The 24,134-nt window shown below is 40.0% G+C and overlaps 2 protein-coding genes across 7 annotated transcripts in view; both read right to left on the bottom strand.

Annotated features, from left to right (window-relative positions):
- Positions 1 to 1,352: 1,352 nt before the first annotated feature.
- Positions 1,353 to 18,623, bottom strand: slc9a5 (solute carrier family 9 member A5). Its single transcript, XM_059359576.1, has 16 exons — positions 18,022 to 18,623; positions 11,171 to 11,473; positions 10,386 to 10,549; positions 9,603 to 9,681; positions 9,152 to 9,329; positions 8,707 to 8,927; positions 8,373 to 8,575; positions 6,887 to 6,976; positions 6,391 to 6,461; positions 5,336 to 5,462; positions 5,051 to 5,142; positions 4,716 to 4,842; positions 4,372 to 4,521; positions 3,797 to 3,866; positions 3,588 to 3,719; positions 1,353 to 1,945 (listed from the first exon to the last, which is right to left on the bottom strand). The coding sequence occupies exons 1-16, from the start codon at positions 18,392 to 18,394 to the stop codon at positions 1,353 to 1,355; spliced, it is 2,973 nt and encodes a 990-aa protein (XP_059215559.1). The 5' UTR covers positions 18,395 to 18,623.
- Positions 18,624 to 22,383: 3,760 nt separating this feature from the next.
- The window catches only part of fhod1 (formin homology 2 domain containing 1), a 56,628-nt gene continuing 54,877 nt past the window's right edge, over positions 22,384 to 24,134 (bottom strand). For all 6 annotated transcript variants that reach the window (XM_059354699.1, XM_059354714.1, XM_059354707.1 and 3 more), the window contains one exon: positions 22,384 to 23,101. In XM_059354699.1, the coding sequence (XP_059210682.1) occupies positions 23,022 to 23,101 (80 nt within the window). In that variant the 3' untranslated portion in view covers positions 22,384 to 23,021. The remainder of the gene's footprint in view (positions 23,102 to 24,134) is intronic.

Here is a 24,134-nt window from a genome sequence, read left to right as displayed (position 1 = left end):
CTGAGTGACCCGGCCACACAGAGCTGTTCACTGGGAGCAGAGAACTCCTCCTGTATTTATTATGACGAAATGTGAAGGTGCAGGTCTGACTGCAGGACGCTGTCTGCTGGTTTCATACTGAACATTAAACCAGGACGCTCTGTGTGATCGGGAGCTGCTGATGTGCAGAAACGAGTAGCTGTGATTGGACGGTAAGCTGACCTCTGACCTCTGACCCCTGCAGTCTGGACACGCCCACTTTACTAAAACACGCCCCCTGAGATGACATCAGGGATAACTTCTTATAGACCCTTTTTCAGCCGACATCAGAAAATGTTGCGCGCATTCTGTCAACAGAAGTGGTGTTGTTCTCCAGTCGTTCTGACTGACAAAGAAGCATTTATAAGCATTTACAAACTGTTCCCAGCATCAACATGTCTGATTGCTGGTATACGGTTGTACGAATTGTTATTCCGCCGCTGGACTAAAGTTTTATAGGATTCCGACAGGATCATGACCATGTCAGAGCAACCGGCGGCGTCTGTGGCTGCAGGTGGTTAAACATGTGGACTGGAATGAGGACATTCCTTTATATCAGGTAAGGTAATCTATCTAGTCTTTGATTTAACAGGAAGCCTTGTTACATTGGTGATTGTCTGTCCTATGCATAGTAGTCAGAAAAGTCATCAAATAACGTTTGTACGTTTATTTAACGCACAGATGGCAAAAGAGCAAGTCAGTCCGAGCAGGAGTTAGGCTGAGTAATGAATGTACAGTATAAGCTACAGGTGGCGACAATAAAAGGCCTCAACGTCTCACAGTCGACCTGGAGCTCCTGTGTTTTTGTGTTCGCACTAATGCAAAAAGTGAAGGGGTTAACCCCGAAGTAGGTGAGACTACACTTCGGCCCTAGGAGACGGCTTCTTCCCTGTGTTGACCGACCAGGAACCGTTTACACACTCCAAATGAAATGGTCGTGATCCTGTGAATCCTATAAAACTTTAGTCCTCCAGTGGAATAGCAATTCGTACAACCGTATACGCAACAACCAGACATGTTGATGCTTCTTTGTCTGTCAGAACGACTGGAGAACAACACCACTTCTGTTGACAGAAAGGTTCTACGTCATTATTGTGTACAAACAGTAAAAGGGTCTATTTTGACTTATTTTAACTCAAACCAGAATCATCCAGACAAAAATGATGTCAGAGGAGGAGGTCAGGAAGCTGCTCTCCTATTGGACGGAGTGTCTGTGTGTGTGTGTGTGTGTGTGTGTGTGCGTGTGTGTGTGTGTGTGTTAGTGGGTGTGTGTGTGTGTGTGTGTATGTTAGTGGGTGTGTGTGTGTGTGTGTGTGTGTGTGTGTGGTCAGTGGTTACAGCTGGGTGGGGCCTCGGCTATGTGGCTCTCCGCTGTCAGGTGGGGGTGCCGTCACCAGGCTCCTCAGGTAGACGCAGGGGTTCCTCCTCCGCCCGGGGCCAGGGGCCGGGCCAGGTGGCAGCGGCGGCGGCGGCAGGGTGCCAGGCGGCCTCAGAGACGCCATGAGTGGCTGCAGCTCCTGCTGAGCCTCCTCCTCCTCGTCCTCCTCCTCCTCCTTCTTCTTCTCCGGGAAGCTGAAGGAGCCCTGAGACAGCTGCGCTCCGATGGAGGAGGTGCTGCCAGCAGTGCTGCCCGCCGCGCTGCCTGGCGGCGTGTAGGAGGCGGGGCGCGGTCCTCCCAGCCGGGACAGGGCGCTGACCCGCGGGTGGACGGGCTCGGCAGGCGCAGGCGGGGACGAGATGGACTCCAGGGACGAGATGCTCTGGTTCCAGGCCTGCTGCAGGTCCACCGGGATGATCTTTGTAGCTTCCACAGACACGCAGGGAGGGGGCGAGCCCACGCCGCCCTTCCACGGCAGGTGGCTGTCTCCACTGGGGGGAGAGGACGGGAGGACAGGGGGACTCTGACCCCCGTCCAGAGCTGCAGGGACTGAAGAGGACAGACAGAGAGAATGACAGGAGGTATCAGATAAATATTATTAAATAAAATTAAATAGGAAACGATAGATTTTAATGATAATGTTGTTGTGGATTTGGTTCATTTGTGCATTTTGGACTGATTTGAATGTAGAATGCTGCAGCATGTTTTCATCTTGCAGACTCTTAAAATTTCTGAATGTCTTTGCTCAAAGTGTAAAACTCTCCTAAAGCTTTAATGTGATAATAAGTATGATTGTTGTGGTATACTCTGAAGAGGCTCTGAACACAGACAGACAGCTGGAAGAGGAACTCACAGTAGGCACCTGGATCTTTGTCCTGAACACAGTGGCCCTCATTTATCAAGCGAGCGTAGAAACGAGCGCAGATCCGAGTGTATATTTGGTCTTACGACAGGGTTCACGTGTGATTTATCAAACGATCGTATCTCTCCAATCACAGCGTAAGAATGATCGGCTGTTGATAAATGTGGCGGCTCGAAACATGCGTAATTTAAATACCACGCCCTAATATATACCCGATTCAGAAGACTCGCCTTCAGAGTTTACGACACCGAAGGGCGCAATACGGCCAAAAAGAGGATTTTTTTCACCCTCTAAACTCAGCTTTATTAGCAAAGTGCACCGTTACAATTAACAATAGGGGTAGACATATTAAAGAAATACGCAGCGACGGAGGTTTATGAAATAAAAGTACTTATAGTTATAAACTCAAACAAGTTCACTGAATATTTTACATTTGGAGCACGGACTTAACAGTTTTCAGCTTTTTGGTTGAAGGAGGTAAACAATGTTTTAAAGTAAGTTTTAATTCTAAAAGAAGAGGAATTTCTCAGTCAGAAAGTGAAACGCTGACGTCCAACAGCTGCAACACAACAAACTGGATTTGTTTGGAAATCAGTGGTGCTGTCAGCAGAGTAGCGGACTATTAAACTCCCAGCGAGGTTTGAGTAATTACATTGTGATATATAAAGCCTAATAATCTATATAATATCCGAATATTGCTATTATTATGATGGAGAGATATTATTCACCTCTTTACATTTACTAATAATGATGTCCTAGTCAGAGGAACGTGTGACAGAGCTGATTGGAAATGTTTCTATTCGGGCAGAACAGCTGGTGAAGGAGACGCTGACGCTCCGGTGTCGGAGCTGGATAATAATAATAATAATAATAATAATAATAATAACAACAGTAAACAGCAGAAGACAACAACATTTAATATCCTCGTCTGGTATTCTGTTTAAAGAATTTCACGATTGCAGGGTGTATTTATTTTTGGATGATGTTTCAATGATAAATGATGTAGTCTAAACATGTTTTGCTTTGTCACTATTAAAAATCAAAACACCACTGAGTTTTATCAGCTCCAGGCATCGATGCAATAGCCTAAGATCAATTCTCCGACTCAGACGTGTGCACTTCACGCTGACTCAGATTTGCGTACACGAGCTGAGAGCAGACGTGAGATCTGATCGTACCGTCCGCTCACGTCCAAATTGATAAATGCCGAGGCTTGCGTAGAAATCATCTTACGCCCACCTTACGCTCACTTTCTGACGTACGCTCGTTTGATAAATGAGGGCCAGTGTGTGTGTGTGTGTGTGTGTGTGTGTGTGTGTGTTTGATCACCTGATTTGGGTCGTTGTTGTTTTGGCGTCTCAGCTTTTCGAGCCACGAAGGTGATGCCAACGTCGTCCTCCTTCTCCGGGTCTGAATGTTCTCCCTTGTCCTCTTCTGACTCCACGGGGACCACCACAGGGTCTGACAGCGGAAACAGTGACAACATCAGTGTGTTCATATTTCATCTTCAGTTTTTGAGTTAACTGTCAGTCACTCACTCTTGTCGTGCCAGCTGACGTTCCGTCTGGGTTTGTCCCCGCCCTCCTCCTTGGCATCAGATCCTCGCCGCTGTAAAAGCACAACAAACAAACAAACAAACAGTCACAGGGGAAGCTGCAGCCAGATACTGACCTTTTACTACAGCTCAGTGTGTGTGTGTGTGTGTGTGTGTGTTGTTGTGTGTTGTGTGTTGTTGTGTTGTGTGTTGTTGTGTTGTGTGTGTTGTATTGTGTGTTGGTATTGTGGGTTGTGTGTGTTGTGTGTGTTGCTGTGTTGTTGTGTGTGTGTGTGTGTGTGTGTGTGTGTGCTGTTGTGTGTGTTGTTGTGTTGTGTGTTGTGTGTGCTGTTGTGTTGTGTGTGTTGTTGTTGTTGTTGTGTATGTATTTTGTAAAGCTGCAAATATATAAAATCTACAGATTTATTTTGAATGACCAAAGTGTGTAAAAATGAGCTAAGAGAACATTTATACAGTGTGCTTGCCACACGGGAAGCTTCAGCCAGAGGCTGGCCTTTGACTACATCTCAGTGTGTGTGTTTGTATGTCTGTGTGTGTATGTGTGTGTGTGTGTGGGACCTTCTTGAGGCTGCGCTCCTTCTTGTGCCGTTTGTGTCTTGTGGACTTGAACGTCTCCATGCGGCTCTTCATGTTCCTCTGGAACACCTCGCGGTCCTGACGCTCCTTCTCCCCCAGAGGCATGAAGTGACGGCTGTAGTGGGACTGGTACTAAACACACACACAACACAACAACACACACACACACACAACACACAACGACACACACAATAACACACGATCAGTACAGAAACAGGTAAGAACTTTCAGCTCTGTGTGTTTGTGATTGTGTGAATGTGTGTGTGTGTGTGTGTGTGTGTGTGTCCGTGTGTGCGTGTGCGTGTGTGTGTGTGTGTGTGTGTTACCCGTCTCCTGGGTTTGTAAAGGTTCCCTGCTAGGACATGGTGTGTCTCTGTGTCCTCCTCCACTTTGGCTCCGGGGACATTATCGATCACCTGAAGGTCCAAACACACACCGCTACCGTTCTCACGCCTGCCAACAACACATCAACAACACATCAACAACACGTCAACAACACAACAGTAACATGTCAACAACGCATCAAAAACAAGGTGAGTCTTAACAACAGAATGTTGCCGATGAGAAAGAAAAGTCTCTGAATGTGTTGATGGAGGTTTCATGTCTGTAGGAAAAACATGTGTTCTCATTGGTCTCTATGGGACAGTCGGTCGGTACTCACAGGTAGTTGGTGACGTTGGTGACTTCGGGAAACGAAGCTCTGCTCGCCATCGAGGGCAGAGACAGTCTGGCTGAGGTCAGGACGTTCCCTCCCTGCACACACACACACACACACACACACACACAGAAGACACAAGAGTTAATGAGTAAAGTGAAACCTTCAGCTGTTTGATTTTCTCCAGATGCTTCCAGTTTGTTCACAGTGAAGTTTAACTTTAACAGTGGACAGTCCTTACTGCCCCCTCTGTCTCCTCTGTCCCTTCTGTCTCTGTCCCCACTGTCTCACCTGGTCGATGACGCTGATGGCGTCTCTGATGTTGATCTTCTGGTAGGCCTCCCACAACTCACTCTTCCTGTAGACAGACTTGCTAAGCAGCAGCTTACTGAGGTAGTTCTTATCGAACTGCTCCCACCTGAGGACAGAGACAGCAACATATTATTCATTTCAATCATTAAAATGTTTAGAACAAGATAAAATGAGTCCATTCTCAGGCTCATTATGTCTCATCAGTTTTTGCAGCAGTTTTTGGGTTGATACTGTTCGTTACACACATTTGGTGCTGAATTATGCAAATTTTTTTTATCATATAGAGAATAAAATAAACATGTTTAAACTCCTCCAGAATCATTCAGACAGCAGAGAAAAATCCTACTTTGATCTGGTTTGAGGAACTTTTGACATTTAGTAGATTTGTGTATTTTGTGCGATTGTTTGGCAACACTTGTGTTGTGTTGCTGCTTATTGTGGATCTAGTGTCTCAGCCATCCATCCTCTGAATGCTCTAGGTCTCTAGTTTGTGGTTGTAAAGTTTCATGAGGCTGTGATTATCCTAGAGGTCACAGCAGCTCATTTTATACATATATATATGTGTATATATATATATATATATATATATATATATATATGTATGTATATACATATACATATATGTTTTCTTTGTTTTCTGTTGTTCTAAATAAAGTTTTCACCAAAATAAAAGCAGTGAAGTGCTTGTAGTTGTTTTTCAGAGAACAAAGAAAAATCTATGAGAATAATAAACAACTTGTCAGTTTTTACAAAACAGAAGCTGAATGTTTTTATTTTCATGTAAAAACAAAAATACATAAACATGTTTGCAGAGAAAGCAGCAGCTGAGTGACAGACAGGCAGACAGAGACAGATTGTCTCATCAGCAGTGAGGGAGCAGCTCCCCCTGCTGGTCCCTGTTATTTACTACAATGATAAATATTTTATTAATATAACTATTGAAGTCTTTATCAGGACCTATATAACTCTGTAAACATATATACATTTATGTTTTTATGATATTATTTACTATAATATTTGAGTGTGTGACTGACTTGTCTCTCCAGTGGTGGTAGCCCTGCAGCCCTGCAATGTCCTCCACCGCCGTCAGTATGTGGTCAAAGGCCTGAGACACACAAACAACAACAACAACAACAGTCAGAAATAACACACAATCTGCTTCATTAAACTGATGAATTCATTTCATGTTTCAGTTCAGAGTTGAATTTAAAATATAACAATGGTTCTTTCTGTTGTTGTTTCAGGAAACTTTAACTCAAGCATTAATAATGACACAGAAAGCCTGCTATAATGATTCTTATCATTTACTGATACTATTTTCTGTAAATGTATTTATTTTATGTATTTTTTTATTTAATGACTTATTCATTTTTATTTTATATTTGATACATTTTACTTTTTATTATTTAGTATTTTTTTAAGTTAATTTCATCTATTAATTTTTTGTCTATTAATTTTTTTTAAATCATTATTATCATTTATGTTCTTATCATTCTGTGTGTGTCTCAGTATTAATAATCGTGACCTCACCCTCTCGTGGATCTCCTCGTTGATCGTCGGCTTCCTGCTGGTGGATCGAGGAACTTTGAGCCAGTTCACCAGAGGCTTGATGGTCAGACCCTGAGACACACACACACACACACACAGCTGAAATAAACTCGATTGACAGATAATAAAATAATAATATCTCACATATAATATTCTGCACATAGACATGTTTGAGTTGTTGTGATTGAGCTGATTCAACAGAGCTGCAGGACTTATAGATTCATAGATTATATATGTTGCTGTGAGAAGAATGTGACGTGATGAAGCTGCTTGTTGGGTTCAGAGGTTCTCTGGACAAACAGAAATATTAAGCAGTCCGAGTCTCTGAGTAACAGCAGCAGGAAGAAACACACAGACTGATGTGAATCCTCGTCGTGTCTCTGAACCGATTGTGTTCATACAAATAAACATAAAGATGATTTGAAGAACAGTATTGGAGGACACCTGGTGTCTCCAGGTTGCTCCTGTGCTGTCAGACAGACGAGAGGTTTTCACGTGTCAGTAACAGTGTTTCAGGCCATCTGCTCACTTTTCATTATCTCAGCTTCAGTTTAAAGCAGCGCAGCAGACGTCTGATGGTGACAGAGACACTCAGAGCTCATTAAAGCTTCAATACAGCAGATATATGCAACACTCTCCTTTACTTTCCTCCACAGCTCAGAGGAGACACTGACAGACAGCTTTATTATATTTATTAAATATTATTAAAGATGGGTTCAAAGTTAAAACAGTGACTGTGAAAATGGTGTCAGGAATAAAATGTAAACCTGAATGAAAGCAGCCTAAAATATTTTCTATGATTAAACTCTCAGATTTATTGTGTGTTTACACTGTGAGATGTGTGTGGGACTTTATTCCCACATGCTGAAACAGAAACATGCTGTAAAGGAAGTTTATTCTCAGCTGATTCATGACATAAACAGAACTCAGACTGAGACCCAAAAATCTTCTGATGAAGCAGAATATTTTAATCCATCTGTGACTGAAACACGATCAGCTCGGCCACTGCCGCTCTGTCTATGTTTACATGACAGGCCTTAGAGCAGAAAGATGTCTGAGAACAAAGCTGAGTCTGACTTGTTAACTCTGATCTCCTTCCTGCTCCTCAGAGGATGAACCCCTCCATCCTCTGTCCTCTAGCACCCCCTGCAGGACAACTACAAGCCTAATAACCTGAACTGCAAACTGTCACTAAGCGCTGCATGAGTTTTTTGAGTCACAAACAGGATCTTTGTTTTTGTCTCACAGTTTTATAACCAGATGGAAATATTCATATATATCATATCTGACGCAGAAAAAATTAAAGTTAATTCTGGAGCTGTGGGAGCAGGAGGTCAAAGGTCACAGAGACCATGACACCACTGCTGGAGTTCAGATATCTATATCTATTATCATTATAAACTATCAAACCCAGTAAAATGGGTTAAAAAGGTAAAACAATTAAATAAATTCAGGTTCAGGTTCCTACCTGGAACATGACCGTGAAAAAGACAACCACAATCGTCGTAGCGACAAAGTAGTCCTTGGCTTTAACTTGCTCGCCATCCAGCAGCACGACCAGCGCGAACGCGACCGCCCCCCGCAGCCCGCCGTACGACATCACCACCTGGTCGATCCGGTCCAACGGCACAAGCCGGAACCGGTTCAGGACCCACGTCTGCCCAATCACACCTGAGGAGACAGAGGTCACCACAGGTCAGGACAGAGGTCTAGCAGCAAAAAAACATTTACCATCAAATATCAGTAAACAAGCGTTAGTTATTTTACAGAAGAAGAAGAAGAAGAAGCAGCAGCAGACCGACCCATGGCTCTGAAGACCAAGATGAAGATGAGTGTACAGGACACCAGGCCCGTGTCCCAGGCCCACTTGGACTTGTCCACGGCGGAGATCCCGAGGAAGATGAAGATGATGGTCTCAGCGATGCTCGCCAGAGTCTTCATCGTGTACTTCACTGTGGTCCGAGACTTCTGGGAGATGTTGGCTTCCACGTACTTATTGGCACCGATTCCACAGAAGGTCATTCTGATGGGAGACACGGAGAGAGAGAGAGAGAGAGAGAGAGACAGGGGGGAGATATATATGTATGTATATAGAAGACATGAGACTGTTTAACTGGTCTCTGTAGTTTAACTGGTGGTTCTGGTCTCTGCTGTGGTTCTGGTTTCTCTGGTTTAACTGGTGGTACTGTTCTCTGTGGTGGTACTGGTCTCTGCTGTGGTTCTGGTGGGACTGGCTGACTGACTTACGACAGGATGGCGGACAGTGAGAAGAGCTCGGCGGTCAGGTAGGCGAGGTAGACGAGCAGGAAGACGAAGAGCGGCTCAATGATCCGAACTTTCTTGGTGAAACGAGTGATGAAGCCAAGAATCACCGCAAACACCAAACCCACCAGAGTCCCCCCTATACTGACTATCAGGAAGGAGGCTGAGGAGGATGAGAGGAGGAGGTGGAGGAGGAGAGAGAGGAGGAGGAGAGGGAGGAGGAGGGGAAGTAGGAGGAGCAGGAGGAAGAGGAGGAGTAGGAGGAGAGGAGGAGCAGGAGGAGGAGAAGAGGAGGAGACAGAAGAGGAGGAGGAGGAGGAGGAGGAGGAGAGAAAGGAGGAGGAGGTGAGAGGAGGAGGAGATTATTTTATTGGTTTGGTTACTTTAGTTAGTTATTCTGACTGGTTTAGTTACTTTGACTGGGTTAGTTACTCACCGACTCCTTTGAAGTAATCTGCCGTCTGAACATTTTCTGCTCCGACCTCCACAAAGGAAATATAAACTTTATATAGAACCTGAAACAGAGACAGGGACAGAGAGCCAGAGACAGACAGAGACAGAGAGACAGACAGACAGACAGACAGAAGCTTCAGTGTGTGTCAGGAAGTCTTTATGAAGTCCTCAGGGTTGATTGATGCTAGGCGACAGACGAAAATAAATTATATATTTATGTATTCATATATTCATATGTTTATATGTTTATATATTTATATGTTTATTATGTTTATATATTAATATGTTAACATGTCTATATGTTTTAAATCGTGTCATGGACAAAGAAAGATTCCAAACAAATGAAAAGACAAAGTTCAGATTAGAACAAGAAACTGATCAGAGAGACTGTCTTTCGATGTCTCTGTCTGTCTGTCTGTCTTTGTCCCCTCTCTGTCCCTGTCCCTGTGTGTTTGTGTCTGTCCGTCTCCAGCAGTAGTCCAGTCAGAGGGACTGAGTTCCCACACTTTTTGGTGGATTAGCTCATATTCTGAGTGCTGCTGAGGATTAGAAAGAGTTAATCTGCTCTCAGGTTAATCTCCACTCAGCACGTTACCGAGTAAATGCTCCTGCTGCGGGGACTCTGAGCATTAAAGGGACAGTCCTGCTCTCCAGAGGATACACCTCTGTGTGTGCGTGAGTGTTTGTGTCTGTGTGTGTGTGTGTGTGTGTGTGGGTTTGTGTGTGTGTGTGTGTTTGTGTGTGTGTGTGTGTGTGTGTGTGTTACCACAGTGACGGCATCATTGACCAGCGACTCTCCGAACACGATGATGAAGAGTGTGTCGTTGACGTGAACCTCCTCGAACACGGCGAGCACAGCCACCGGGTCCACGGCCGAGATCAGAGCGCCAAACAACAGGAAGTCCATCAGGTCAGCCTGGACACGCCCATCTACACACACACACACACACACACACACACACACACACACACACACACAGGCACACACAGATATGTGATCAATATTGTGGAGATTTGTTTGTTTTTAAAGGCATTTTAATAACGAGACTGGACTGAAACACGATCGCAGTGATCGATAATTATAGATATATCAATTTCGATTGTTTCATACAGAGTGAACACATCCATGTTCCACTCGTCTTCATCACTGAATCTCAGGATTTACCACAGGATCATATTTGAGTTTATTCAAGATACTGACGATCATTTAGCATCGTCTCCATGTCTGATCAATAATCTGATCCTCCTGCGTCTGATGACTGCTGGTTCAGCTCTAACACATCAGTCTGAAGCTAAATAAAGATATTTATCTGGTTGACTTAATGAGAATAAACGGATTGTCAGGTCTGAAGAACAAGAACACTGCTGTTAAAACGATGGTTTTCTGAATGGAGTCTGGTGCAGGAAGGTCTATGCAGGTACTTCTCTAAAAAAACTTCTCTCTGAGTCAAACATTTGTGGTTTTCACACTAACAGTGAAGCACTGTGGGACTTTCCGTCACAGACATATAAATTTATGATATATTTGTATAATTGTGAGCTCAGACTGACCTATGACCCCCAGCAGTTTGGCGGCGTACAGGCAGAATCCGGTGCAGAAGGCGTTCCACAACGTGCCGACCACGGCATACGTCAGGATGGCGCCAAGGTTGTCGAAGAAGAGGCGAGCCGGCATGAAGTAGCCAGCGTCGCCCACGATGGTTGGCAGCAGGAAGAGGAAGAAGAGGGCGGGCTCCAGCTGGTACAGCTGCTTCTTATTGGCTATGAGGACGACCCCGCCCAGCACCAGACCCAGCAGGATCAGCATGCAGCTCTCAGGGACCACCGTGGTGAACCGCTTAGAGAAGTGGAACACTGCAGGGAGAGACGGAGCAGTTCAACTCTCTGAAGCCCAACTAATGCTGGGCTTACACCAAACGGTTTTCACAGTCCCAGACTAAAAACGGAAAGTCTTTAGTAAATCTAGGAGTTTTACTGGAGTCACAGCGAGCTCCCGTCATCTCGATCGTTAAGTGTAAGGTAGTAATCTGCGCTATTTCATATCAGTCTTTTCCTAATCTTGGGTTTGCGATCATATCAAATGTATTTGATATTATCGCTAGTCTTGTAAATAGTGACCCTGCAAGATTCACAGTCTGTCTAAAATCTCAATCTGAGACTAAAAACTCTAAACATTTGTCTTTAGATGTGAGCAGGTGTGAGCTGATAGTTTTCCGGGAGTCTTTTCCAAATCTTTTCAAAGTCTTTTGATGTATAGGTAGCATAACAGTAACTTCTGTTTCACTGCAAAAAAATCTGTATAAAATCTGTATAAAAACTGTATAAAATATCTATAAAGTCTGTATAAAATCTCTATAAAATCTCCATAAAGTCTGTTTAAAAATTCTATAAAATCTCCATAAAGTCTGTAAAATTTCTATAAAATCTCCATAAAGTCTGTATAAAATCTCTGTAAAGTCTGTATAAAAACTCTATAAAATCTATATAAAATCTACAAGTTCTGAAGCTCTGTGGAATCAGGACAATCATTTCTAGAAGTGGGAACAACTCAAACATGTCTTTGTGAAGAAATAACACAGTTAGAATTGACAAATCAGAAAAAAGTTGAATTTCTCTGATACTTAAAAAAAAATTTGAAACAAACTTTCTATTTAAATACTATTCTAAGTGCCCTGAATGTTTTAAAAACAGTTTTCTCCACATATTGTACATATTGAAGTATTGGCATGTTTGTAGCCGCTCTTCTCCGCTCTGTGTAAACAGCCTCTCCTCTCCTGTCCTCTCCTCTCTGCTCTGTGTAAACAGATTTTCAGTGAATATTTGTCGCGTGACCGTTGGTCTCAGCAGAATCAATCATGTCTTCACAGTGTCTCTGAGGAGCAGAATTTAATGTTTTTAACAGGATCTGGTTAGTGCAAATGCTTTATTTTAAATGACACATGTAGAATACAGAGATTCTGACACAAATATCAACATTTAAAACAAGTTTTGGTCACTTTTTATATCTCAAACATGATGATCTCTCAAAGGACTGTCGAAAAGTTAAAACTCTGATGATAATGTCTGTTTCTACAGTTTCTTTCTGTGATAAATGGAGGATTTTTGGTGATTTTTTCAAAGAAAGCATACGTGGGGTTTAGATAGTTCAGAATTTAAAAGTGGTGCCAGAATTGAACCCTGAGGAACTCCAGAATATAACTGATACAGAGCTAAAGCACCAACACTGACACATGTAGAATAAATAGATTCTGATAGAAATATCAACATTTTAACACAAGTTTTGGTCACTTTTAACAGAGCGTTTAACATCTGTTCTTACAATTTCTGTCTACGATAAACTGGATCTACGGTTCGGACCTGAGCCATATTTTGTCTTCCGCATTAATTCAGGAAGAAATTGTTTCTGGATTATTTTCCTCATGTCACATGTGAGATCTGCACGTGTGTCAGAGTGATTAGTCATCTCATCCTCTGCTCTCTGTTTAGTATGATGATGAATGACAGATTCATTAACATTCACAAAGTCAGCTGCTGCATCGTTGTCACGACAACCACGACACGTTCACCGTGACATCATCAGGGTCTGCAGTGACTCACAGACACACAGACACACAGACACACACACATACACACACACACACACACACACACACACACACACACACACACACACACACACACACACACACACAGATCAAACAGTGAGTCTGTTTCTCTTCATGTATCTGGTGTCTGTTTTCATTCTGAGCTTCAGGGATTCATGTGTTTATTTGTAAATAAACAAATGTAAATGAATAAAATTCCTTTTTTCCTGAACTGTAAACAAATTTAATTTACTGTATTATTTTACAGGAGTTTTCTCCTTTTTTTCTACTTTTATAACAAATAAAAAGCATCTTTTTCCTCCTTTTATTTATTTATTGGTAAATTAATATAACAATATAATAATTTTTGGACGGTTATTCAGTAGCTTAATGGTCTGGAATTTTTTTAAAAACCCATGATATTTCTGAATGTAAAATTAAAACTGCTACTCTAAATACTCTTAATTATTTAAAACTGTTAAACTCTTACAGTAAAACACATTATTCATTTACCATTTTATTCTACAGATTTAATCTGTAAATACAGATATTTACTGTTTATTATCTGTATGTTAAAGAAATGATCTGTAAAATAACTTTTCTCTTACTGTAATTTGTTTGGAAACTTTTGGTGCCAGATTTTTTACAGTTTTCCACATTCTAATTCACTGAAGAGCCTAAAATTCCTGCTTCCTGACTCAGACCTGAACTCATCATCAGTGTGTGTGTGTGTGTCCTCCACATGACCCTTGTGACCAGTTCCTGTCTGATCCGAGGAAGCATGTTCTCTAACCAACCAGTTCTTTAAATTTAAACATTCACCTTACTGATAACACACACTCACACACACACACACAGGCACACACACACACACACACACACACACACACACACACACACATAGACACACATAGGCACACACACAGACACACACACATAGACACACACACAGACACACATAGGCACACACACATAGACACACACACACAGACACACATAGGCACACACACACACACACATAGACACACACACACACACATAGGCACACACACACATAGACACACACAGACACACACACACACACTGCTCCTCCCCCGCAGCAGACGGCGGTGAGAACAGTGAGAACGTTCAGCTGCTTCAAACAGCAAAGACACAAAATATGAAATATAAAGAGATCGCTGTGTTTCTGTGTTCAGACTTCATCTTCATCATAATGAACTCACTCAGTCCGTTTCTCTTCGTCTGTTTCAATCATCTACAGTCACCTGCAGCAGCACAATAATAATAATAATAATAGTATCATCTGACTGATTCACAGGCCTCACACTGAAGTAATCAGATTACTTTACTGCAGTAAAAGTACAAAAGTATCAACATGAACTTAGTATCAAAAGTAAAAGTACTCTTTATGCAGAATGTTTACATATCATTGATTATTATTATTGTGAACGAAGCTCATTTTAACTCCTGAATAATCTGTTAATCTATAATAATCATATTAAACTGATTATGTTTTGATTATAAATCTCAACCTGAAAATAGACTCAAGCTGTCAGATAAATGTAGCAAAGTAAAATATAAAGTTACAAAAAAGTTCTCTTTCAGTCATCAGGCTGTCACTAGTGGACGCAGAAATATCTGATCTGACCTCAAACTGAGAAATAAGATGACAGTTTGTTTTGGCTGCTTTGATCAGAAAATACAAGATTTAACACACTGAGACTCCCTCCTCTTATCTGAGGCTCCGCCCACAGCTCCACCACAGGAGAGCTGCATAGAGCGATAAAGTCCGCCCAGTGAGGAGACTTTCTATTTTCTCAGTTTCTAAGTTCATTTAACAGAACTTAGGAGGTTCAGGAAGAGATCACTGACTGAGAGAAAGATAGATTACTCAGTAGTTCTGAGTAAAGACTCAACATAATCAGACTGACAGGAGCATCAACAATTATCATAAACATGTTCTATAGAAGACATATAGAAATATATATTAATATAAACATGAAGCTGAATGTTGAGCTGACAGAGACTCTGATCTGCTACAGAACCAGAACCAGACAGAGTCCTCTGGAGAGAGAAACACAGAGACAGAGAGACACAGAGGGACAGACAGAGACTGTCTGGAGTTGTGAATCCATGAAAAAACTACAGTTTTAGTTTATTATATTTCGTGTTCATGTTACACGTCAGCGTCTGTTTCACATGATGACAAACAGCTGACACAGTGTGTGTGTGTGTGTGTGTTTGTGTGTGTGTGTGAGTATGTGTGTGTGTGTGTGTGTGTGTGTGTGTGTGTGTGACACTGTGTGTATGTGAGTGTGTGTGTGTGTGTGTAACATCACCACATTAATAAGCAGCATGTATAGCATGTTGTTCTCCTGCAGCAGTGACTCACCACTGTGTGTGTGTGTGTGTGTGTGTGTGTCCACAGAGCTGTGATGGGGGAACAAAATGTTTAAATGCAGCAGAGACACAGAGACAATTGTAGGTGTTGCTCTGAAACACAGTGTGTTACACTCTGTATTAGCTGCCACTTCATTAGGTCCACCTGTCCTCCTGCTCGTCTCCACAGATATGTGATGAATCTCTGTGTGAGTCTGTAGCCCCTTTCATAGAGCTGTTTCATGCTGGGACATTTACAGCTCTGTAACGTCTCTCTGCCACTATGAACGCGCCAGAAGCGAGATGCCGGAATCAAATGATCCACCGGTGATCCTCCAGAGTCACAGAGAGGAACACTGGTGGGACTGTTTGAGGAGGGACCACTATGAACTGGACATCAGGGCGAAGCGGGATATTTGACATCTAACACACACCAACCACTGCTCTGACTATCATCTCCTCCACCTCGTTCCTGACGCCAGACTGCACTAAGAGAGGACAGAATATCACTTTGGGATTAGCACCTGTGACCATCCAGTTACAAGCCTGGACCTCTACGCCATGAACTGTTAACTCTGTGTGTGTGTGTATTATTATTATTATTATTATTATTATATTATCATTATTGTTGTTATTATAATTATTATACTATCATTATTATTATTATTATTATTATTATAATGGTCTGTGTCCATTAAACTGGGGCTCAGATGATATATATTATATGGATATAATAAGAGAAGTTATATAGAGACATTAGAGTTATATAGATATAATAACATTAGAGTTATATAGATATAATAGCAGAAGAGTTGTAGAGATATAATAACATTAGAGTTATACAGATATAATAACATTAGAGTTATATAGATATAATAACAGAAGAGTTATATAGATATAATAACAGAAGAGTTATGTAGATATAATAACAGAAGATTTGTAGAGATAAAATAACATTAGTTATACAGATATAATAACATTAGAGTTATACAGATAGAATAACAGGAGAGTTATAGATATAATAACATTAGAGTTATGTAGATATAATAACAGAAGTTATATAGTTATAATTACAGAAGAGCTATATAGATATAATAACAGAAGAGTTATATAGATATAATAACATTGGAGTTATATAGATATAATAACAGAAGAGTTATATAGATATAATAACATTAGAGTTATATAGATATAATAACAGAAGAGTTAGATATAATAACAGAAGAGTTATATAGACATAATAACAGAAGAGTTATATAGATATAATAACATTGGAGTTATATAGATATAATAAGATTAGAGTTAAATAGATATAATAACAGAAGAGTTATATAGATATAATAACATTATAATTAAATAGATATAATAACATTAGAGTTAAATAGATATAATAACAGAAGAGTTAAAGGTATAATATCAGAAGAGTAATAGATATAACATCAAAAGAGTTATATAGATATAATAAGTAGAGTTATAGAAAAAATAACGTTAGAGTTATAGATATAAAATCAGAAGAGTTATATATATATATATATATATATATATATATATAAAATAGAAGAGTTATTAGATGTTCCGCTGATGTATAAACAAAATATTTATTTAAATAACTGCAGTTTAAATGTTGTGAAATTATTTTAGCTCGTTATATGAATATAACATTAATATAAATGCAGTTTGTCTGTGTGGGCTGAAAACTTCCTGCAGGTTTAATATGAACATCAGATTATAATATTGATGTTTATTCTTTATTTATAATTTTTAGTGTTCACTACTGTTATTAGGTAATAAAGTTTAATAAGAAAGCATCCTCACAGAGTTAAATATTAAATAAAATATCACTAGTCACACATCTTGAATCAATACTTTCCCTTCATATCGTCTCAGAATCAGCTTCTAGTTTACTTTTCAGTATAATAATTAAATGTATTAAGCAATTCATGATTTTCAGACATTTCTGCATTGAAGTGTCTGTCTCTCTGGGACTGATCTTCAAACTTCACTGGTTCATCAAACAGACAGGTGCATCTCAATACATTAAAATATCATAAAAAGTTTATTTATGTCAGTAATTCAATTCAAAAAGGTGAAATAACACATTATAATAGATCCATTACACACAGAATGAAACATTTCAAGTCTTCATTTATTAAATGTCTTCTAATTATAAAGATTATGGCTTACATTTGATGAAAACAAACAATTCAGTCTCAAAAAATTGTGAATATTAGCCTACAAAAGACCAAATTTAAAAAGTATGTTTAATAGGGAAATGTTGGCCTCTGAAAAGTATGTCCATCTATATGGCTCAATACTTGGTTGACTTGAACTACTGGAAATTTACTTTTCATCATATTCTAATTTATTGAGATGATCCTGTGAAGAAACACACACACACACACACACACACACACACACACACACACACAGAGTACTCACGGATCTTGGCCACGCTGGCCACCAGCAGCCAGCAGGCTATGATGTAGGGGGTCTGCACGTAGCTCCACTCCCACTGGACCACCCGGTACCCGCCGCCGTGATGCTGGTGATGCTGCCCGGCCTCCTCCTCCTCCTCCCCGGGGCTGGACGGCTCCTCCGCGGCGGAGCGGGCCGAGGCGACGCCGGGCGCCGCGTACTCCGCCCGGAGGAGCGGCGGGGCGGAGGGAGAGGCGGGGACCGGCGGGGGGAAGCCGAGCCCCGGCCCCAGCCCCGTCTCCAGCCCCGGTGCCGGCCCCCGGAGCGGCGGAGCGGCGCTCCCCGGCGGGTCGGCGGCGGCGGCGGCCGTCAGCAGCATCAGACCGAGCAGCAGCATCTTCCTCCCGGAGCTCAGCGCGCTGACATCCCGCTGACCTTTATATACACACCGACACAGCTCCGGTAGACCCGAGCAGCAGCAGGAGGAGGGACACCGGGCTGCACATGTGACCCGCCGGCCGCGTTAAAGAGACGGAGACGCTGAGGGGACAGAAGACGCTGCGGGGACACGCATAGACACGCAGAAACACGCAGCTTCCCCGCAGTAAAAATACAGTAGTACTTCAATAATACTACAGTAATACTGACACACTAAATACTACCAGGTGACTACAGCGCTCTGACGTCACTAACACGACAGGAGGCTGGTCATTAATGACGTCAGAACCTAAAAAAAAACAGTTATGAATGACCAAAATGACCAAATTACCGGATTCATGTAAAAAGAGAATATAAAGACTCTTAAACTGGTCAACACTAAAGAAATGTAAAATTATTACAATAAAAAATATTTAAAAATGTAATATTTTTTCTACATCTCTTATAATTTAGATGTTTTAGTTTTATTTATATTGAACTAATTTGTATATCAGTAATATTTCTGTTATGTGTTTCTACCACAAAATTAATAACAATATCTAAAACAATAATAATTATTAAAATGTTTAAGTTGTAAAGTGGTTGTTTTTGTTGTTTTAATTAATCCTTTTTTGAATGTACAACCCTATATATATATATATATGGGTGTGTGTGTGTGTGTGTGTGTGTGTGTGCGCTGATTTATTTATTATTATTTTTTTGTGATCAACTGTTTTATTGACAATATAGATTCTCACAACAAGGTCATACATAGTAGTGCATACATCTTAAACAAATCTATCCCCCCTCCCTCCCACCTCCCCTCTCGGTCTAGTGTCTCCTATAATGTGTCTTTATTCTGAACTGAGCAGATCTGTTATAGCCAGAGCGGCTCTCTTCCATGAGTCCAGTGTAGAACTCTTGGCTTTGTTCACCCGTGCTGTAGATAGTTCAACCATGACCACATCCTGAAAGTATCGCAGCCATTTCTTAGCGTACAGTTTGTGAGGAGGTAGCCAGTGTTGTACTATCAGTTTTTTGGCAGCCATCAGGCCAGCCATCCAAACTTTACGCTGTTTCTCATTCAGCCCCAAATGTGAATCATCATTGAGTAAAAGTAGAGTCGGCTCCAGAGGTACAGGCTTATCAATCACATTAGATAAAATCACTGTAACCTTCCTCCAAAAACCATAAACCTCTGGGCAGTCCCATACCATATGCTTAAATGTTCCTGGCATGTTCAGGGAGCACAGGTCACAGTTTGGGCTGGATGACAACTTCATACGGAATCTCAAAAGTGGCGTCAGAAAGGCCTCCTGACACAGCTTATAATGAATCAACTGATGGTTGGGGTTGTTGGACACGTGCAATGTGCTCCCCCAGACCTTTTCCCAATGTATGTCCTCTTCTGCAACAGCCAAGGCTCTTTCTTTTTTCTTTTGGCATTTTTTGCTTTATTGATAGTGATAGATAGAAAGGGGGTGATAGAGGGGAAGACATGCGGCAAAGGGAGCTCAGGCCGGATTCGAACCCAGCTCCGCCGCAGCAAGGACTCAGCCTACATGGTAAGCGCTCTACCAGTGTGAGCCACCGGGACGCCCCCAAGGCTCTTTCTGTGTAAGAGTTTGAAGTTGTGAGTACACAGCTGATACGAGCCCTCTAGTGTTCGTTGCGGAAAGCCAGTCCACGACAGGATGTGTCTGCAGCTTAGAGTTGGTCTGCACACCATAGGCGCGAAGAGCCGACAGCAGTCGGCGGTACAGAAAGTGAGATGTTATTGGCAGATTAAAAAGAGAACACAACGTCTGGAAGCTAAGCATACCCCCCTGGGTCATATACATCTCCGAGATTGTACACTCCCTTTGAGGACCATGATGCTGGTTCGAACAGCTTATTCCCTGACATAATGTTCTTATTCCCCCACAATGGAGTATTCAGATGCCACTTCCAATTCCCCCCCAAACTCTTCTCAACCACCCTGAAGTTTCGTATCAAGTTCGTAATAACAGGCCCGAAGCGTAACATGCATTGGTTGATGGTTAATCCAGAAAATAAGATCCCTTTAAGTTTGTATGGAAGCACTAGCGCTTCCTCTATATCCCTCCAGGCTACCTGAGAGGAGCAGTCAAGCCCTGATGGTACCTCTTAAAATTTGGGAAGGCCAGCCCACCCTCTCGCTTTGATCGCTGTAAGGTGGAGAGTTTATTTATTTATCATTCTTGTATTAATATTAGGCCATAATAATTAAATTTGAAACTACAGATGCATGTATGTCCTGATTATTATTAGTCATTAATGACCTCAGAACCAAAAAAAAAAATGTTAAATGACCGAAATTACCATATTAGCCTGATTCATGTTTAAAGAGAATACAAAACTGGCCAACACTAAAGAAATGTACAGAAGAATATTTAATCATTTATTCTACATCTGTTCTTTAGAGTTTTATTTATATTGAACTTATTTATATATCAGTAATATTTCTGTTATGTGTTTTTACCACAAAATGAGTAAGAAATATCTAAAACAATAATTATTATAATCATGTTTAGACTGTAAACGCTGTCTGGTTGTTTTTGTTGAACTTAATAAAATCAAACATTTTTGAACGTACAAACAATTATATATATTTTAGAATATCACAGAAACAGGTTTGATAAAAACCTCCTGAAGTCAAATTAATTGTTCTTTTATAACATTTTCCTGATTTATGTATTATTCTTGTATTAATATTAGGCCATAATAATTATATTTTAAAGTAATGATGCATCTGTGTGTCCTGATTAAATTATTATTAGACATTTATGACGTACGAACCTAAAAAAAAAAAAAAAGAGTTATAAATGACCAAAATAGCCAGATTCATGTTTAAGACTCTTCAACTGGTCAACACTAAAGAAATGTACAGAAGAATATTTCATCATTTATTTACTCTACATCTGTTATTTAGCGTTTTATTTATATTGAACTCATTTATATATCAGTGATATTTCTTTTATTTGTTTCTACCACAAAATGAGTAACAAATATCTGAAACAATAATAATTATAATTATGTTTAGGTTTTGAACTGTCTGGTTGTTTTTATTGAATTGAATTAAATGCTGAACATACAAACACATTTTTTTTTTTTAAGAATATGACAGAAACAGATTTGATAAAAAGCTCCTGAAGTCAAATAATTGTTCTTTTATATTTGTCCTTATTTATTTATGATTATTGTATTAATATAATTATATTTTAAAGTAATGATGCATCTTTCTGTCCTGATTAAAATATTCATTTATTTCAATTACATATTGAACTCAATCAAAAATACAAAAAATAGTTTATTTTTAAAGATTAGACATTTTATTATATATATATATATATATATTTTAATTTTAAATAGACATTTTTAACACATATTATTATTATTATCATGACAGTATTTATCTCTGTTCTGTTTATGAATCATTCTGTTTTACATTATAAAGACAAATAAATGATTAAAACTGAAAACAAAGATTCTGAGACGGGAAGTGAAGAAAACTCTCATAATTGTTCTGTTCTTTATGAAAAACTTTATTAATTTTAATGACTGGAACACATTCAATCTTTCCTCTAGTCGTTCTGTAAAATGTTCATCTTTAGTTTAAGTTAAAACAACAGAATCTAAACGGTCACAGACTGACTTCAGATCAGTTTAATGGACTGAACAACATGTAGTGATCTGAAATCAGTTTAATAAACTGATGAAACTGATCTGAAATCAGTTTAATAAACTGATGAAACTGATCTGAAATCAGAAGAAAAAAAACCCAAAACACATCGACTGTACAGAAATAATATTCTAATAATTTGTGCTCAGATGAAACATATGAGATAATAACACACACACACACACACACACACACGGACACACACACACACACACGGACACGGACACGGACACACACACACACACGGACACACACACACACACACACACACACACACAGAGTGTCAGTGATTCAGTGACTCTTATACCTTATTTTTATATATATTTTTGATATCTCAGACTGAAACTGCATTTTGTTGCTCAAAAGCTAAAAAATGTAAAAAACTATTTTTTAAAGCTGAAACTCCTGAGAGGACACACATATTGATTTTATAGTTTGATCTGTTTGGAACATCTGCAGGATTAAAAGTCAAATCATTGACGTCAGATTGTTGAGATGAATCTCATTCATAAGTTTCGTTCACTGTCAATAACAGATTTTTGGATTTTAGAGTCGATATTTGGTGTGAAGCCTTCTGACACAGAGTGACTTCAGATCATGTGACTGAACTTTTAATAAGGATATTTTAAATAATTTCTTATTTAAATTCTGCGGGTTTTTGTAAAAAGACGTAAAGATGATAATTAAATGTTAAATTATTTCCTTTTTAAATGAAGTGAATCATCTTTGGCTTGATGCTCAGCAGGAAAATATGAACTTTAACTGCATAAATTAAGAAAGAATGGCTGAAAAGTGTCAAATTATTCTGCAGGAAACAGTTCTTATGTTTCAGTCTTGTGAGTTCAGATTCAAACTGATGAGAGTTGATGAATCCATCCGGTGTTCAGGTTCAGCTGCTCCATCAGTCTCACACTCTGTCTGCAGACTTGTTGAGTCCCAGAGCCTGGACCACGTCCAGACTGAGGCCGCTCTTGAGAGTCCTCCTTACTGAAACACACACACACACAGCTCAGGTGAGAGGAGGCGGAGCTTCACGCAGGGGGCGGGGACACACGGGCCATGACTCTGATCTACAGGTGCATCTCAATAAATTAAATTATTATTTTTAATTATCAAAAAATGTTTGCACTTTCTCTCAAAATGGAAATTGAGATTTTTGAAAAATTTGTTTTTTTTTTGTTTTTTTTTAACGACTCTTCACTTCTTTCTGGATGTGTATTCGCTACATCACTGTCAGTCGTAATGGGACAGAGCATTTTCATTGTATTGTCTGTATTACGTAATTGGATATTTGTTTTCTGTAGCCACACCCTATAAAGCCGAATGTATCATATTTGATACACTAGTTTTTGAGACCTCTACATAATCAGGGTGATATTCTTTTTCCTGAGAAACCTGATGTATCAGATACATGCAGTACCTAGATAATCCACCAGGGATCAGGAATTAATGCACCTGAGGGCTTGCACAGTCAATCAGAGACACACATGTCATTATTCAAAAATATTTTTGTCAGTTTTGGAAAAGTTAAGATAATAAAAACTTTCAAATTGTTACTGATACTTGAATAGGAAGATTTAATGGACTGATGTAATTTAAAATTAATTAATATTTCACTTAATTTTTTGTAAAACCGTGTTGAAAATGTGTGTATCACATTTGATCCAGCAGGTATTAATGTAAACTAAATAAAGGTTCAACTGACATAATTAGGTTAACTTAGAGTAAAATTGAGATATCTCTCGAACAATTCAAAGACATACATCATTTGTTTTTTTTGGTGCGTATTTTTAGATGGCAATAAATTTGAGCATTGCAGATGTGTTGAAGATAATCAAACTGAGCAACAAATTGCACAAAAATACCAGATGTAGCAAAAATAATTGGTTATAATTGGAAAAAAAATAACTGGTTCCACTGGTGGATCCGTCATTGCAGCATGAAAACTTCATATCAGCAGATGTCTGATGTTGTGTTATAAGGAAAAAAAAAAATTTTGTATGTTTGAGGGAAATGTTAA

The sequence above is a fragment of the Centropristis striata genome, chromosome 2 (genome assembly GCF_030273125.1).
Source record: "Centropristis striata isolate RG_2023a ecotype Rhode Island chromosome 2, C.striata_1.0, whole genome shotgun sequence".
Classification (NCBI taxonomy): Eukaryota; Metazoa; Chordata; class Actinopteri; order Perciformes; family Serranidae; genus Centropristis; species Centropristis striata.
This window is presented reverse-complemented; position numbering and strand designations above follow the sequence as displayed.

What these genes read in the sequence shown, in the direction of transcription:
- slc9a5 (XM_059359576.1), bottom strand. Translation starts at nt 18,394, where the DNA reads ATGCTGCTGCTCGGTCTGATGCTGCTGACGGCCGCCGCCGCCGCCGAC. An exon ending in TTTACAAACCCAGGAGACGG is followed by an intron (nt 4,522 to 4,715) that starts GTAACACACACA and finishes GTGTGTGTTTAG; the next exon opens with TACCAGTCCCACTACAGCCG. An exon ending in CGTCAGCTGGCACGACAAGA is followed by an intron (nt 3,720 to 3,796) that starts GTGAGTGACTGA and finishes TTCCGCTGTCAG; the next exon opens with ACCCTGTGGTGGTCCCCGTG.